Genomic DNA, 17,004 nt, shown 5'->3' with positions numbered 1-17,004 from the left:
GGAGGCACCGATAGCACAGCCTGGTGCAGGCAGCATCTCCAGAAATCACTGCAGCAACAACAGGCAGGGCAGCGGGAAGTCCCTGTGCCCCCACACTGCCTGCAGAGAGGGCAGGTATCAAAAGGCACATTCGGCTGTCGGGGAGGCAGCTGAGCATCTTCATTCTCTGTGCCACCTCTAGCCTGGAAGAAGCAGCTGCAGCCAAGTGCTGCCAAGGGAAGGCCGGATTCTGACAGCTCCCCACAGTGCCGGAGGGCACGTTATCACTGAGAGCTATTTCCCCTCCAAGCGGAGAGAGACAACGATGAATGCCTGGCAACTCCTGCTGAGACCCACAGATTGATGATTTTCAGGAGACTGGTGGGCCACCCTCTCCATCGCTGTTCAGGTGGAAATGTCTCGGCACTGGCCTTTTCCCCCTCCAAATGGCCTTACTCAGGCTTCCCAGATGGTTCAGCCAGTGCGTGTGGCAGAGCCTCATCCCAGTAGCTTTCAGGATTGCATCTCAGCACGAGCAATGGGCCAAGAACTGGAGCAGAGCAGCAAGACCTGTCCGACTCAAGGCAAGTAAGATCATCCAGAGGCTTTTTGAACCCGTGACACTTCTAGCATAGACAACTCTCAGCGAAGAGTTTTCGAGTTAAACCACGGTAAAAAGCCCTTAGCCCTTGCTCTGAGCCTGCAGCCTGCTGGCATCCCTTGGGGCTGGCTGCTGAGACCCTCCAGTTCTGCGGCAGAGACCCAGAGCTGTGTGCGGAACTCAGGACAGGTGCAGCCAGAAGTCATGCAGCAGAACCACCCATCCCGACATCTGCCCAAGCAGGAACAGCGTCAGAATGGGCTGCTTCTTCCCCTCACTGCACATTCGAGTTGAGTGTCTCCTTCCATGGTGTCATTCTCATCTGCCACTCGGCTCAACACCTGTGCCCGGGCTTTATTTGTCTATCAGCTGATAGACACTGGGCTCCCAATCATCATTTCTGTTTTGGTGCCCTGTGGAGCTGGATGCTTCCTGTCAGCACTCATCTCTCCTCCTGCCCCTCTCACCACCAGCCCTCCTCACTACCAACAGTCATGGCTATGAGTCTGGTTGATGCTTTTAACCCTAACAAAGATGCTGCAGCATTAACAGCAGCCGTTGCTTCCAAACTTCTGACCTGGCCTAATTCAACAGAACTGTGATATAATTCGTCATGCAGAGACTAATTTTCAAAGGTGAGGATTTAGCCAAGAACATAAAAATGGACATAATTTTAGTAGCTGAAGGGTGGGTTCCCTCCACACGAGGGAACATATCCCCAAAATGCCAAGCTTTCAGATTTCATTTTCTTTCTGCAGCTTAGTGAGCTCACACCGTTCCTCTTTTGCTTCTTCAGGAACTGTCACCAGTAAAGGGACAGCAACATTAATAAAGCAGCAATCATCAGGCTGAACTTACCTTCCCTGGCTTCATAAACATCAACGTGGAAACCTCGTCTGGCAAGGAAACAGGCATTTAGTGCACCCACCTACAAGAGAAGGATCAGGAATGGTGGGTGGAGTGTTTCACTACCACAGATCACGGCTGAGATGCGTTAAGGGAAAGCAGCGGTCAAGGGATGCAGCTCAGCGTATACAGGAAGACCCTTTGATCAAGAAGCTGTGAGGACATCTTCCTGGAGGGAAGTCCTCTGGCACCCCTGATGTGTCTGCAGAGCCTCCGAGACAAAAGGCACCCATCGAAACTCATGGTATAAAGTCATACCGAGTTCAGAGCTTGTTTACATGCAGTGATCAATTGCATCAGGGCTAAGCCCTTCATCCAGAGACTGTGGGAGCAGGTACAGACAAGCTCCCTGCTCCTCCCTGGACCGCATTTTCCTCGACAGAGCACAGGGTGCTGCAGCATTCCCATGGGAACACAGTGGGGCAAGCCAGACCTGTGCAAAAGCAAGATGTTGCCTTAGAAAGGACAGCACACGTGTGTCCTGCCTGTTATTTACATGGGTGGCCGTCATTTCTTGTTTAATTTTCATTGTTAATTGCTGTCAGAACTACAGACTCTTCTGTCATTGCTCTTCTCCAGCAGCACAGGGACCAAGAGGCTAATGGCCAAAAAGTCAAAAGAGAGCTTTAGGTGCCGCAATGCTCCATGGTGTCCTTTAGCGTCAGAGCATTCTGCAAGTACCGCTGGAGGAAAACCGTTCCCAAACCATTCCTCTCCTAGCTGCTCCAATGAGACTTGCTGCCTCTCGCCATGGGCACTCAACTCTCTCCTCCATAACACCCTGTCATCTGAAGGAGGAGTTATTTTAAGAAAAGTGTTTACCCCACACGCAAGCAGTGCCCAGCTCCCTGGCAAATGCAGTCACACAGCAGCCAAATTCCTACCAGACCACCGCCGACGATGGCAACTCTTTTCCCCCGAGGGTCACCGGGCTCCATCACTGGGGCAGTTCCTGGGTCACGGGTTCTTAGTGCTTGTCACCAGTTGGCCAAGATATGCCAATCACAGGGACGTGTTCTTTCCTCTCTCTAAAACCTCCCTCCTGCTCCGGGAAAAAAGAGTTAAAAGCAGAGATAAGATAGAAAGAAAAATTTGTGAGACCTCTTAAGTTTGGGAAACTAAAACAAGTTTAATAATACTAGAAAAAATATTATATATGTAAGAACAAATTAAACATTGAGAGGTTTATATGGGATTGGAAAGTGAGGGTTAAGTGTGGTTAAGGAAACAAAAGCAAAAGGAAAAAACCAAAATACCTAAATGGCAGCAGCCACGTAGTCGGAGGACGCGCGGGGGTGGAACAAAAGACCGCGGCTGGAACAAATGCTGCGCGGCCACGTGGAAGCAGGAGCCACGCTGAGCCAAGCTGATTTGGTTGTGAGTGTTAAAGAAACGGCGGCGGCAGGGAAGGCAGCAAAGGAACACAGCTCCGGAGCACACCAGAGGCAGAAAACGGCAGTGGCAGGGGTCAGTCCCACGTGGGGGTCCGAGCAGATCCAGGTGCCAGTGAGCAGGAAGGAGGGAGGTCTGGAGCTGCAGCGATGAGGACCAGGCAGGCAGGACTGCAGCCAGTGCAGGGATGTGTGATACGCCAAGAGAAAGCAATCTGTAAGCTGGAGAGCAGAGCCGGTGCCAACCCCGCCAAGCCAAAAAGTGCTAGTTCCCAGAAGGGCAAAACTCCCTGCATGCACTGGAGCCAGCCCCGGTGCGCCGCTTTTAGAGGGGCAGGGAGCCCTGGACAGTGTTCACGGCCAATGAGATGTGCAAACGCAAATGGGAGGAATACACCACCGTTGGTCATTGTAATGAGTCACGCCTGGCTTCTCCTGCCCCGGCTTACATTAAAGTTTAACTCCCAGCCCAGAGACTGTTGGGGAATCACCCTGGCCGTGTAGACAGCCACACTGAGCCTTGGGTGAAGAGATGTGAATGTGGTGTAATTCAACCAGGCTTTATTAAAAAGCTTCTCTTGAAAACTGTAAAGCGTTTCTGCAGCCTTCGAGGACTTCCTAACAAAACTCACCAAGAGCAGGAGGAGAACTTGTGTCTGCTGGGTTGCACCTGCAGAGGCACCATGGGATGATGTGGAGTAACTGCTGGGGCCACCCTGAGGGCACTCTCCTCAGGGTGGGATATGAACCACACTCCTTTCCCAGGGCCTAATCCCATCCCAGGTGAGGACATCTTTCGCCCAGGGAGGCTGTGCATGGCTTGAGCAGTTTGTGGTGCAATGCTGAGCAGAGGGTCCATGCCTAACCTGCAGGAGCTTTCCAGGACTTGGATGAGGCTGTGAGGAGACATTGCGTGCACCATTTCACCTGTCTGTCCCTGGGAGGGTGTGCTCTGCTGAGCCAATGCTGCATGCATTTAAAATGCTTTTAAAAGGGAGAAGCCATTTACAGCCTACACACAGTAATCAAACAGCAGACAGGCAAAGTGTGTACATGAACATACACCTACCACTGTTTGCTGCTAAATCTGCCACGCACAGCCCAAACCAGCAGATTTGTCTCGAAGGAGGGAGGCCGACTCCCCGCACAAGCCCAGCGCTGTTCTGCAATGCACGTCCCAGTTCCTGGTGCAGCAAGGGCCAGCTGCTCCCGAAGGGATGGGGAACAAGTGCCACACGCCATGGTCCCGGCCTGCAGTACCGTGCAAGAAGAGGACATGCAGGCCAGGGTCAACTGGACCCCCAGCTGGACCCCAGCACCAAGCTTAAATAGAACTGCTGGCCTTGGGGAGAGCAGGGGTCCCCAGTGGGGCTGGCTGGTGTTGTTAAAGGCTGTTTGTGCCCGTGGACTCTGGCACTGTGCCTGAACGAGCGGCCACTGAAGACCCTCCACTGGGTTTCTCTGATGTACGCAGCCCTGACTTGATCTACACTGTCTGACTGACTCACACACGCAGAGCAAAGACAACAGAGCAGAGAGGGCAAAGAGACTTACATAGTAAACAAACGATTTGTTAATTGTTTGCAGAGCACAGACAGCACACCATTAGCTTCCAGCAGTGAGTTCTTATTTGGAAATAGCACTCACAGCACCCTTTGCATCCCTGTCCAAGGGTAGGCTTTACAGACTGTAAAGCCGGGCTCACCAATCTGATAGGAGCACTCTAAGGTACAGCAGTTAACTCACGGCCCCCTGTCGACAGCACAGCGTAGAGTTGTGTCGCTACAGCTGGTCTCGCAATACTGCGCAAACGACCTCAGCCACGGTCTGTGAGCCCGCTCCGGAGGCAGGAGGCACAGACACGCAGGGAAGCAGCGCTGTGTGGTGCAGTAAACAGGCCACAGATGGAAGGGTTTTCTCCTTCCAAGGTGATATGCATCAGCTTCTCGCTGCCAAACCTATCTCCTTAGCCACTGACAATAGTCCTTGGCAAACCAGACTAAATTTTGCCTGTCAGGGACTATCTATGCCCACTGCAATACCTTTTCTTCTGGGTAACCATTCCAAGCAAAATTTAGGTTGCCTTCATCAGATTCACTCACAAACTGCACCAGGCAGAAAGAAAGCAAAGCTGTTCACCGCTTCAAAAACAGGAGAAGGTGGGGAGACACTGAGGAATTGCTACTAATTCGTTGCTTATCATCTTCCTGTATCAAACACAAGCAGACTGGTGAGAGCACGAGAAAGTACCGCTTCATTGAGGCTCTGAATGACCCTCCTGAGGAGTGCGAAGAAAAAGAACAGGATAGCGTGGGCTTGGGTTAAAGCCTGCCCTCTAAAAATCAGTGGGATGAGTGTTTGCTTTGTGTTGCTGAAGAAGAAGACATGCCAATATCCAAGGAAGAACCTCAGGATTTTATTATGGAGCTGGGTCATGCTCATTTGCAAGGGCTCAGGTAACACTGGTGTTAAGATTATCTCATACCAACAGGCTGTTGTGGGCTGCCAGGCCTGCAAGACACTTTGGGATGGGTTTTCTTGATTCCGTGAAGGGCAGCAAAAAAGTGGTGATTGCTTGTGGCTGGTCTGGGCTTGGAAGATGAAAGGAAACAACTGAACTAGCAGAAATGGGTGAGCAGACTGCAGGCACGCAGTAGGTTGTCCTGAACATCTGCAGTCTTTCTCCCACTGACTTCTTGTCCCAACAATGTGCAGACTTACAGACATTAGGCTGTCAGTCAGACAGATTATTTAGGAACTGTCCAAATGCAGGGTGACCTCAGCCATGCTACAGACCACTTGTAGAGGAACACGTGCTGTCAGTACGTGGGCCACCTGCAACAAGAAAAACAGCTGTATTGTGTTTGGTAATAGCCAACAGCATGGGCTTGCTGCAGCCACAAAAGGACTCTGTAGACGTGCTAAATCTCATCACTCAGGGTGGAAGGTAGCTGAAGAAGAGGAAGAAGACAGCTTAAAAGCCATAAGGTCTTCCTTTGCTGACTTCTGCAAACAGCTAATGGCACATTTCTGGAAGGAGCCAAGAGATGTTAACTGGTGCAGATTACAAACCTACAGAAAAGTGAAGGGGGTAGAGAAGTTCACCCCTTATAATCCCATTAGGTAAATAATCTGTTCAGGAATTCAAATCCCGTGCTAAAGAGGTCCATGAGGCTATCCCTGCCAGCAGGTCACCCATGCCTGAGGATGCAGCTGCCTTCCATCCCCTAAGGCTTTGAAAAAAACATAGCACAGAAATAAAAGCTGTGTTCTTGCCGATGCAACAGTGAATACCCATGCCAAAGTCGCCAGCCATCTCACCACACTCTAGCAGTGTGCATTTCTTCACCAGCCTCAGCACGTAAGAACTTTCTAGCTCTGTTGCTTCCATGCCTGTTTTGTTGCTGTCCTCCTCTGATGTACTCAGCAAGACCACTGCTCTCTCTTGGCTTAGATCCCTGCCCAAGGTCCCTCTTGCCTCTGGCATTCCCATGAACAGTCTAGTTCAAACACTGGTCCCAGGTGTGATCTGCTCACACCTAGAAAGCCGACCAGGTCAAGCTCAGAGAGAGCAGGCACAGGCACACCCCGGCCACAAGCACAGGCTTATTGCCAAGGCTCAGCTTTATTTCTGAGTACTGCCCTCCCTTTGTACTGTTTCTCTCAGCGAGTGGTGGTGGGATTTTCTCCAGGAAATTCTGATTAGCAAACGTCTCAGCACTGTTTTAAGGATATAAATCCTGCTGGGAACCTTAGCCTCAATGTAAAGCACATGCAGCCCGTAGTTAGCAGGTGTCTGTTGGGTTCACAGGGAGACCCAAACCCCGAGTGGAGTGGAGCATTGCTGACTGGTGGCTCTGTGTGGCAGGGACACAGCTTGGTATCCTTTGTAGACATTGTCTGATCCTCATGTCTATTCCACGATAAGCAAGGGTTAATCACTCAAGTTGTAAGTTGGGGTGTATCAAATCACCGCTTAACCCGCCTCAATCCTGCTGTTGCATTAAAAATATTCAGGACTGGCCTTAGTGAAGAACCACAGAGGTGTGGGAATGTCTGGTCTATCTTGCTACCCTTCCTGTACAGGAAGGAAGGGCTGAGAGTTAACACCATGGCTGCTGGTTTACTTACGTAGGCAGGGCAGGGAGAGTGCTGCTGGTCCAGTGACATGCTGCTGATGTGGACGGGAAGCCCCCGTGGGGCACTGGGAGCATCCCTGTGGGAGGGTAGTGATGGTGGTGGTGCACGGCGGATGGCCTGGGCCTGTCTGCTTTCACAGTCAGCGGAGCAGCAAACTGCAGGTCCTTGTTGGAGAGAGACAAAGGGTGATCTGTGAACTCTGTGCCCCCACAGGAAGGGTCCCTGGCTGAGGGGCTGCATTCCCACTCGCCACCCCTTGGTAAAGCAAGTCCTTCAGCACGTGTCTGGAGATGGGTGCTGCAGGCTCCAGTATAGAGCCTGCATAGAGCCTGGACGCCAACACAGACGTCCAGCAAACACCTGGAGATTCCAGATTTCACCTGATACTCAGAGATGTTCAGACCCCACTAGCCCCAGTTTATTCCACCCGTCTACATCAGGGAAACGCACAGTGACAGGATGGCCTGGGGAGGGAGGTGGGGACCAGAGGAACGCAGGCTGTTCCTCTGCCATCTTCGGTTTAGACACAGGGTCCTTCACAGAAAGCTGCAGATGAGTCCGCTGGCTCTCCCTACACCACGGTCTGCCCCAGACATCTCTCCCGTGACGAGGGGAAAAGAGTATTCAAAAGCAGGAACTTCAAAGTTTAAGGAAAATGGAAAAGGACTGCTCCCTAAGGAAACAGCCGGCGCATGAGGAGTGGGCGCTGCCTGCCATTGCTACAGCAAGTCCTCCCTAGGACCATGGCTGAGCGAGCCAGCAGGCCCCTCTGCACCACGGGCGGCCTCCCGGGACATCAGTGCCCTGAAACGAGAGAGCTAACAGCTGCGGTTAGGGGCTGTCTGTCCGGGGCACACATTTGGTGCCAGCAGGCGCACAAAGCCGTCCGCTCACTCCAGGCCGCGGAGGCTGTGGAGGAGGATTGCGTTTCCTACCCTCCAGTAACCTCGGGGGTGCAAGGTCCTTCCAGCTGCCTGCTGCGTTTGCAAAGAGCACATAGGAAAGGTGCAAGTGGGCTGGGCAAGGGCTGCAGAGGTGCGGGAGTTACCTCCTCAGCAGCCAACAACCTTAATGTCTGGGAAAAAGGAAACAAACCTTTCTTACGGCACCAGGAAAAGACAGTTAGCCTGAAAACGGAGGGTAGGAGAAGTACAGGGGAAGTTTTTGCAACCCTGGGACATCCCGCCTCCCCAAAGATCAACTGTCCTTGCTTCTCAGGTAACACATGCTGCAAAGTAGATATTAGAAACACATTTTTCCAAAGCACTTAAGGACACTAAGGAGCTGTATCACCTTGTTAGAAACAGCTTAGGAACTGGGCATCTAGGGGTGTGTTCAAAATTACCTGCCTCTGATCAGGCACTGGGCACCGTTTGGAAAAACCTCTATAGGGGTGTACGCACCGCAATGTCTTTAAGATCTGTCCTGTCAGAGCTCAGTAGCCATTGATGTTCCGTGAGATAGGAAGTAGAGCTCCAAGTGGGGCTCCAAGTAGGATCACAGAATTTGTGCTTCATCTCTAGCCCAAGTGAAACAGCCGAGTCCGACTTTACCAGTTACAGGATTTGTAACACAAATCTTGCCCTGCTGTTTGCAGCAAGTGGACCTGCAGCAGCAGATGCCCAGTGCAGATGCCTTCCATGTGTATTCTGTTAGTGGTTCAACTGTACAGGCCAGATAATTTTCAGAGCTGGACTGAATCCAGTTGGCACTTGTGGAGGAGATGTACTTCCTTTGGGTCCTGTCACAGTGCCGTGGGTTTGAGGGTGCGCACAGCTCTTAAATATCCCAGACTTCCTGCACATTTTCTCCAGGCCCTGCACCCTCCCCAGGAGATGAACTGCTGCCTGGTGAGACAAAGGATGCTCTTCAGCCTCCAGTGTGGTTACCTTCTGTGTGTGCTGAGGCAGGGGATAGCTGGCTCCAGCGGGCTGGGAGAACGCCATTGGCGGCAGAGCCTTCAGCATCATGTTCTGCATGATGATCTGGTGCATCTGGGCGTTCTGCATCAGCATCATCTCTACCATATCTGGGAAGAGGCACCCCAGGGAAGAAAGCAAGAGCTTTATCAGCAACTGACAGGCAGCAGAGGCATCTTGACAAGTGCTCCCATGACAAGCATGCAGACTGGTCACTGCAGCCAAGACAAAGCAGCTGAAAGGGACGCATGAAGATTTGCCCAGGAAGTGCAAAATTAATGTCTATGAATAAGATTGTTCACACCAGCTCTCCTGTTTCTCCTCCCTTCTACAAGAAAGCTGCTGTTGAGCATCCTCGTCTGCTGGTGTCCCTGCAAGCTCAAGATCGTTGCTTCAACTCAAGGTCATTGCTTTCTATGGGAGAGGTTTCCTCAGCTTTACATGCTATTGCAGTGCCACCTTGAAAGCCCACTGCATGCACATAAATCTACTTACTATGATGCCTGCAGCCTAATGACAAAGGACCTGTGCAGTAGAACTAATCTGCCTGGGGCAGGGGGAGTGGGAAGAGAGCAGGGAGGGGAGGGGAAAGACATTGCACTGTATTTGAACACTGCATTCCCATCTGTCCTGTCTTGTTTCCAAACATGGGGCATAATAAAAGCCATCATTGTTCCAAGGAGATTGAGCAGCAGGTTAAGAGGGAACAAAAGAATGAAAACAGATTATAGAAGCCTGTTTGTTAATTTTTGAATCATCCGTGTGCATTAGTTACATTATTCAGAGCCTTGCGTTGGGCTGGTTTGCTCTCCCAAGCTTCCCTGGCAGCTGAACCTGGCTTTGCTGAGTTGTAGTCTGATTTTCTTTAGTTTTAGCAGTAAGAGTGTGCCTGAAAGCCTCTCAGAAATGGTATCTAGTCCATTTTTGGAGTGCAGTTCCCACAGCTCCAGCAGCAGCCTAGTCATGAAACAGCACGACACTAACTAGCTTGGACACTGTCCCATGCCCCTGTCCATGTGGTGTAGCGCCTCGCCTGCCCTCTCCAGGCTCGGTGATGGGAGATGGCTGCTAGACAGAGGGTACATTACCTTCTTTAATGCTTCCAGAGCGGGGGGCTGCAAAAGGCTGGGCAGGAGGGATCTGCGTGATCAGGGGGGGCGGCTGAGGTAACTGCTGAATGATGGTGGCAGGCTGAGATGGCATCTGAAAAAGAAAGGAAAATGGAAAAGTTGGGGTTGGCTTTGGCCAACTCCCTCATCTTTGGGAGGGCAGAGCCTAGATTTCAGTAAGGCTTTGGATATTGTCTCCCATGACATCCCCAAGGAGAAGCCGTTGAGGTTGTGGGTTGCACAAGCAGACAGTGATGTACATTGGAAAACGGCTGAAAGGCTGGGTCAGAGCACGGAAAATCCTCCCGCTCCTCTTGTTAGCTCATTCCTGTGGTAAACCATTCACACTTTAATTTTGTGCTTTATCTGTAGGATGGTTTCCCTTAGATCTTGCCTAGGGCAGTAAGGGGAGTATCTTCCCTTTCGGCAGGATGAGGGTTTCCGTGGTTCCCAAGCAGGAGTTGTCTCAGACTGGTGTTTCCTAGGAGAGAGGATCCTTACCGTCTGCTGGATAATCCTTGGTGGCTCCGCCTGGGGAGCTGGAAAAGGAATCTGGTAGACCTGTGGCGGGGCAGCTCTGTGGTTAAGTCCTCCAGCTGGTGCAGGGGGCTGTGAAAGCTCTTCCAGAAGGTGTTGCTCCTGCAAAATGAAGTATCTTCTTAGAGAGAACCTGGTCACTGAAAGGCAGGCAATATTGTTATGCTCTCTGGACTAAATGGGGTTAGCCCCTGGGAGTCTGCAGCAGGGCGCAGCCTCCCTCACCAAAACACCGCTGCAGAGACGTCCGTCACTGCTGCGTCTGACGGGCAGACCAAGTGACTGCGGCATGAAGGGAAGCACTCAGCAGTGCCGGCACAAGCATAGAGAGAGTTTTTCTTCCTCCATATCTTGAAGCCGTACAGTTTTCAGCGCAGGCAAAAAGGCATGGGGAAAAAGGTGAATAACAAACAGCCAGAAGTCTGGGAAAGCATTTCATTGATGGTTGGTACCCTCCACAAACACAAAGTAACAGTAACATGGTCCCTATTTTGGTGGCATAGCTGTTTCTGTCCCCAGAGAGAGCTCATACCCTAAGGTCCTGCAGAAGAGCTTTCCTTCGCCTTAGGGCACTCCGGAGCATATCCTCACATCTGTTCCCTGAAGGAGGAAAAGTCCATTATCTTCTCAAAGGATCACAAAGACAGAGCTATTATAGCACCTACATTACGAGATTAATTTTGGAAAATGTGTTGTAAGATAGCTTGACCTCTGCCTCAGAAGGCTTTAGGCTACTTTTCTTGTCAAATCCGTGAACGGATAATGATTTTAAGCCACACACGGACACAGCTGTTCAGCAGCTCTACAAAGGCAACTCTCCTTCGCTGAAAATAAACTTTTCAGATTGCTCTCTAAAGCCGCCTTTTAACCTCCTGGCTTAGAAACTCATTTCAGCCTGAAATTTTCTAGGTATAATCTGTACCTACAGAGGATGATTGTCTAAAGGGTAAAAAAGCTCGTTGTGACATATCAAAGCAAACTCAGCTTTGAATATCAACATTTCTGTTTCTTTTTTGTTCTGAATCGACTTCCTTTTAGTTCTTCCCACATACAGCTGATTTTGAACTCGCTTGAAATGAAAATAAGAAAGAATGTTTTCAGATACATTGGAGGCCTCTGCTGTGAAAAGCATCACTTTGTGTTTTGAAACTGCAGGTTGTTAAAGGGATTTTTAAATTTTAGCCGCCGCATTAAGAGTTTCCAACTCTTTGTGCATCAGCTCAATGAATATGAGCCCAGGGCATAGTCTGGAAATATTGCTGATCTTCTGCTGGTAGCCTTTAATCCACGGGTAATGTAATCACAAACACTGCACATGCCATGCAAAGAAATGAACACATTGCACACAGAACACACAGCTTCTGTGGGGGTGTTGTGGAGGGGAACGCACTACCTGCATGTCATGCATCGTAGCAGTCTTTGAAAGGCCTTGAAGAAGACACAAGTTATAGGAAACTCCCTTGTTTATCAACTTTTAGCGGGTTTGCTAGCTTGTATAGAGAACTGTCTAAACTTTGGAAGTTTCATACTCATGCTGGGATTCCTGACCTCTCTGCCCAAACCACAGTCAGGATGTAACTGCACATGCATGGTTTCCTGGTAAAATGTTTTCCCAGCTCTTACCAGCACAGTCCTCAAGACCAGTTCTTGTAGTATATTGATTTGTTTCATAAACCAAGTCACATTTATTTCGCACTGGAAACTATGTTCTGGTCTGCACAAGGCTGCGTTGGTCAGCTTCAAAACTGTAATGTAGTGTTAGTAGTGGAGTGTTCCACCCGCCCGGTTCCTTCAGAGACACAGAGCCGTCCTAATGACTCCTTTTCGGAGTCACCAAAGCCAAGCACACAGCCGGACTGCAACAGGGGTTCACTCCAACGTACAGGAGCTAGGAGCTACAGCTGAACCAGCATCTGCAGCTCAGAAGCTGCAGAGGACATGTGGGCAGGAGGTTACTCTTATATCTGTGCTTAGCTGGTGGATAACTTCCCTTTGTCAAAAAAAGAAACAATCGAATAAATTCAAAGGACAAAGTGTAGATGGCTGCACAGTATCGCAAGCCCATCCCCCTTGCAACAAGGCTGCTAGGATTCACCACTTGGTTAGGACCGAGACTAGTATTACTGCACAAGCTTCACTGGAACCTGCATTTTTGCTACTTCCAGTCTCCAGGGCTGCATATGGATATAGATACACAGGCTGAGCTGGGGCAGCACTAGCTCCTGTTCAGAGTCTCCCTCCTCCCCTGCAGACAACGTTCCTGTCACAGAAGACAAGACAGATCAAGTTCTGACTACCCAAATGCCCAACCACTGAAGGGCAGAGGCCTCTTCCAGCTTTTAGGGAGGAGATGTGATCATCTGGCATGAGCTGCTGGGGAACTCATGCTTGAGAACATCACTAAGCCCTTTCCGTATCATGTCCATAATGAGAACAAATGCTTCTCTTTTACTTGCAGTTGGGAGAGGTGACTCCATCTTCTCTAGGTTTTGCTGTTCATTTTCTAGTCTCTGTTGGTAGAACCATAACAAGAGCTGGTTATAAGTCAGGCAGCAAAGTTCAACACAGGAACAGCATTAGTGCGCAGAGTCACAACAAAGCACTACGGCGATTCTGTGTGGCACCTCATGCCAGCGAATGTCTGCCCGTGTTTCACCAGGCAACACACGTTATGTGAACGCAGACAAAAATGAAGACAAGAATTGCCTTGAAACAATCTGAGGTGCTCTTCACCCAAAATTTACTCCTAAACTTTGCCTGTCACAACTCAAACTGATTTTGAGCTAACTGGTGACATCTCCCATCAGATCAAAGTAACTTTAGCTCTATTTTTAGTTCACTGTAGATCAGTGTAAACTTGTACAATGTTATTTAAGAAAGCGACAGTGACTGTAGCACCACTGAACTTTGGTGTGCTTCTGCTTGCATGAAGAAAGAGGTTCTCAGCTGGCTGCAGATCCTCTTTGTTTCTCAGTAGGAATGTAAATATTTAAAATAAAGTGTTAATGCTGAAACATGCAAGAGCAAAGAGCAGAGCAAAGGTGACCACTGCCTTACCTTTTCTAGGAGCTTGAGTTTCAGTCGTGCCAGCTGATCCACCATGGAAGGATCTGTCATTGTAGTAGTTTCCTGGAGGAGTAGGCAGGCACAAACAGGTTAAAAAGCTAAGAAAAGACAGATGTGTTTTCAGTGGTCATTTTTTCCCCTTCATGATCTTCCCAGAAGAATAATTCCGTTAGAAAGAAAAAAAAGAAATACAAGATTGTGAGCAACTGAGGGAAGAAGATAAAAGCTGCAGATTCACTCACAGATAAGGACAGGAACAAGATGTTCACCGCGGTGTCAGAGACACAGCTCTTCCTGCCATTTCTCTCGATGCGTTTTCACGCTGCAGTTGCGGCGGTCACAGAAGAGCACCTGAAGGTGAGTATCTGTCGGTTCAGAATGGTTGCCAGCCTTTCCCCAGCACTGTCACTAAGCCTGGCCCTCTGAGTCGTGAGTGTCTTCTGAGTAGCTCAGGGCTTTGTGCCTGTTTGCTCGTTGCTAAGTTTGTAGTGTTGATCCACAATACAAACAACTTAATCTCCAGGTGTAGAAGCTTCTGTACCTTTTCTAAAGCAAATGCCCAGCACGTTAGTGGACAAGAAAGAAAGAAGTAAAAGCCAATGGTTCTTTAACACAAGCCCAGTGCTGGGGGCCAGACTTTGATCTCACTGATTGATACCTGATAGCAATGTTTGTACCACTGTGTGTCCCACGCATTTCTGATGTAGCCCTTTGGATGAGTTTTCATCACCAGATAGTAACCAAAAACTCAAAAAAAAAAAAAAGTAACATAGCTGGAACTCATCCCCAGATGAGTAAACAAGTGAAGGGTCTCTGGTGTGCCATCCCTCTGCTTACTATCTCCCAGACAACCTGTATGGTGTCTCCCTCTCCCAGCAAAGCCCTGCCAGCATAAAAAACAGGGCAAAGTTTGCCAGTGACATCCATAAAATCAACACCAAGGCATGAGACAGAAGCCAAGAAACAAATACTCATTCTCACTGTCATATGTTAAGCCTGGTTCTGCTCCTCAGAGAGCGAAGTTACAACCCCTTCCTTACTCAAAGGGCATAGCAAAACTGTCACTGAGGCACGGCCGGCTGGCAGCTGGAGCAGCTGATGGATGCTTGCAGAGGGCAGTGTGGGAGCAGCACGGACCACCCTCTCCAGCCGTGACCCACACAGCACATGTGTGCAGTCTGCCCTTAAAAATACACGGGCTGGTAGTCTCTGGGGAGGTCGGAGAAACCGAGACGCAGAGATCCCCAAAATAGCCATGCCCTGCCAGCGCCGGGCTCAGCTTTCTTTGGCAGGGCTCGCTTGTGAATGCTACGAGTGACATGGCACAGCAGAGAACCCTCTCACGTGGCAGCGGTTTTCCTGAAAAAGAGTTCAGTGTGTATTTGTATTTTTGGACTTTAAAACCCCAATAGATCTTTCTCCCATTATCTCTAACATCTTTGATCCCTTCATCCTTTGCGCAGCTGCCACAACAGGGGGTTCCCTGGTTGTCTTAAATTGAAGCATAAGCCTCGTGAGTAAACTGTGTAGGTATAGTTTACTTAAGAGTTAGGCAATAAAAGGATTATGTTTAGACTGTTTTAAATCTAGATTCTGAAAATGTTTATTGAAAATCTCATTTATTATGTGAAATTTATACAACTGTTCTCCATAGGTGTTTTCCATACCATTTGTGATTTAGAATCACAGAATCCTTTAGGTATCTTTTTCCCATTCAGGTGTCTCTTTCCTAAGCAAGAGTCTGTTTAATCATTTCCCTCACTCAGTGATCTCATAACTTGGCCAGAAAGGAGTAATGCAAGAGCCCACATGGGCTGCTCTCCTACCCACCTCTTGGAGTCCGCTCTCAGCCACCCTCAGAAAGTGCTGCATCAGCCATGCCTCTGATCACACCGTGGCTGTTTGTACAGTCTCGTGTTGATCCTGGTTGCTCCATTCTGTGCCTTCCTAGTCCATAAACCCTTTTGTGGAGGGGTGACTGTGGTTGTGGGCAGCACGCTGCTAGGGACAGGGCCCTTTTCAAGTATTTCCACTTGAGTCAATTTAATTAGATCAGCATTAGAACTCCTGACATCTTAACAAACAGACGAGGACGTGAAAAACCATAATGCATGGCTTGGTTATTTAAAACAATAAAGAAAAAGAATGACCAACAAACCAAAACAAACATGGACTATTGTCCATGTTTACATTTTACATTTACAGCTGGAGTGAGAAGTCAAAGCAGCAATTTATTTTAAACCAAAATTCTTTTTAGTGACGTGTCTGATCTAACAAAACTGCCATTATTAATGCCATGATATATTATCTTTTTTCTTTTATGAATCTTCTTTATTCTAAGCTTACCAGTTTCCTTCAGCTTCTCACATGGTGCCAATTACACAAGCATTTGCACTAAGAAATTTTGTAATTCAGACTTTATCTCTCAGCATTGACTGGGGACAAATGCAGAATCCTGGCTATGGGGTCAGAGGACATGGCAGCACTGCCAGGAAAACAAATAAACAAAACAGTCTCTCAGGGGCTGAGGGAGCAGGAGGTCGCCAGAGCTAGCCTCAGGATTCTGTCCTCACTGTCAGATCTAATGTCCCTGCATGGTTTGCTTGCTGAAAGTTCCACTCTCCCTTAGAAGAGCAAAACTGGTTGTGAAGAAAAGCAAAGCCATGCTGTCCCCCAGCAGCTTCTACAGTGGTTTAAAACTTAACCTCTGCCTTGGCTCCCGACAATGCTCCAAGCTTTCTGATGCGTAGAGAAAGCCTGGCTGCTGGCATCCTCGCCTTTCTCCTTGGAGCGTGGAGCATACACTGCTCCTGTCCTTCTCCTGTCTATGCTGAAATGTTTACATCACGTGGGAGAGCGGTACAAGATGGTTTATTCCAAGAATGTGAACACATCCGTGTTTCTTCCCACATACTTTTTAGATGGTGGTTGACACAGGCAGGGGAAACCCTGATGGCATAGATGCAGTCCACAGGAGCAGCTAGGTCCAGCTCACGACCTGGACAACGCAGTGTTTGAATTTGGGGTAAATACATACAGAAAAGAGCCCAACTTACCAACCGAGTGAGTGGAAATGTCCAGGGAGGGACAGCGGAGGGGCTGTTGGATAACGAAATGCTTGCACTGCCGGGACAGAAAAAGCCAATGTATCGCAAGTGGTTAGCTCGAACAGAGGAACAAATATGATTAAAGCATTCACAAAAGGCAGACCAGTTGTTCTGTAAAGTGTAATATTTATTTGCAAAAGTTTATAACCAGGCTGCACGGTCAACCCGCCTCCGCCAACGCCTCTGTCCCCGGCGCGGCTACGAACCAGGCCGCCAGCGCCTCAAGGACGCGGCTTCCGCAAGCAGCCC

The 17,004-nt window shown here is 49.3% G+C and overlaps 2 protein-coding genes across 2 annotated transcripts in view; both read right to left on the bottom strand.

Moving 5' to 3' along the window:
- Positions 1–2,424, bottom strand: part of KMO (kynurenine 3-monooxygenase (kynurenine 3-hydroxylase)) — a 9,686-nt gene extending 7,262 nt beyond the window's left edge. Inside the window, exons 1-2 of the mRNA XM_010139215.1 lie at positions 2,371–2,424; positions 1,439–1,508 (exon numbers count right to left, since the gene is read on the bottom strand). Of these exons, the coding sequence (XP_010137517.1) occupies positions 1,439–1,508; positions 2,371–2,424 (124 nt within the window). The remainder of the gene's footprint in view (positions 1–1,438; positions 1,509–2,370) is intronic.
- Positions 2,425–6,382: 3,958 nt separating this feature from the next.
- LOC104496134 (uncharacterized protein C21orf58-like) lies at positions 6,383–13,699 on the bottom strand. Its single transcript, XM_010139214.1, has 8 exons — positions 13,640–13,699; positions 13,035–13,092; positions 11,115–11,182; positions 10,547–10,684; positions 10,025–10,139; positions 8,907–9,046; positions 7,009–7,181; positions 6,383–6,416 (listed from the first exon to the last, which is right to left on the bottom strand). Exons 1-8 carry the CDS (start codon positions 13,697–13,699, stop codon positions 6,383–6,385), a joined length of 786 nt encoding a protein of 261 aa, XP_010137516.1.
- Between the last annotated feature and the right edge of the window lie 3,305 nt (positions 13,700–17,004).

This window comes from Buceros rhinoceros, unplaced genomic scaffold (genome assembly GCF_000710305.1).
Source record: "Buceros rhinoceros silvestris isolate BGI_N320 unplaced genomic scaffold, ASM71030v1 scaffold1917, whole genome shotgun sequence".
In the NCBI taxonomy this organism is placed as follows: Eukaryota; Metazoa; Chordata; class Aves; order Bucerotiformes; family Bucerotidae; genus Buceros; species Buceros rhinoceros.
Note: the sequence above shows the minus strand (reverse complement) of the source record. Positions and strands in the feature narration are given on the sequence as shown.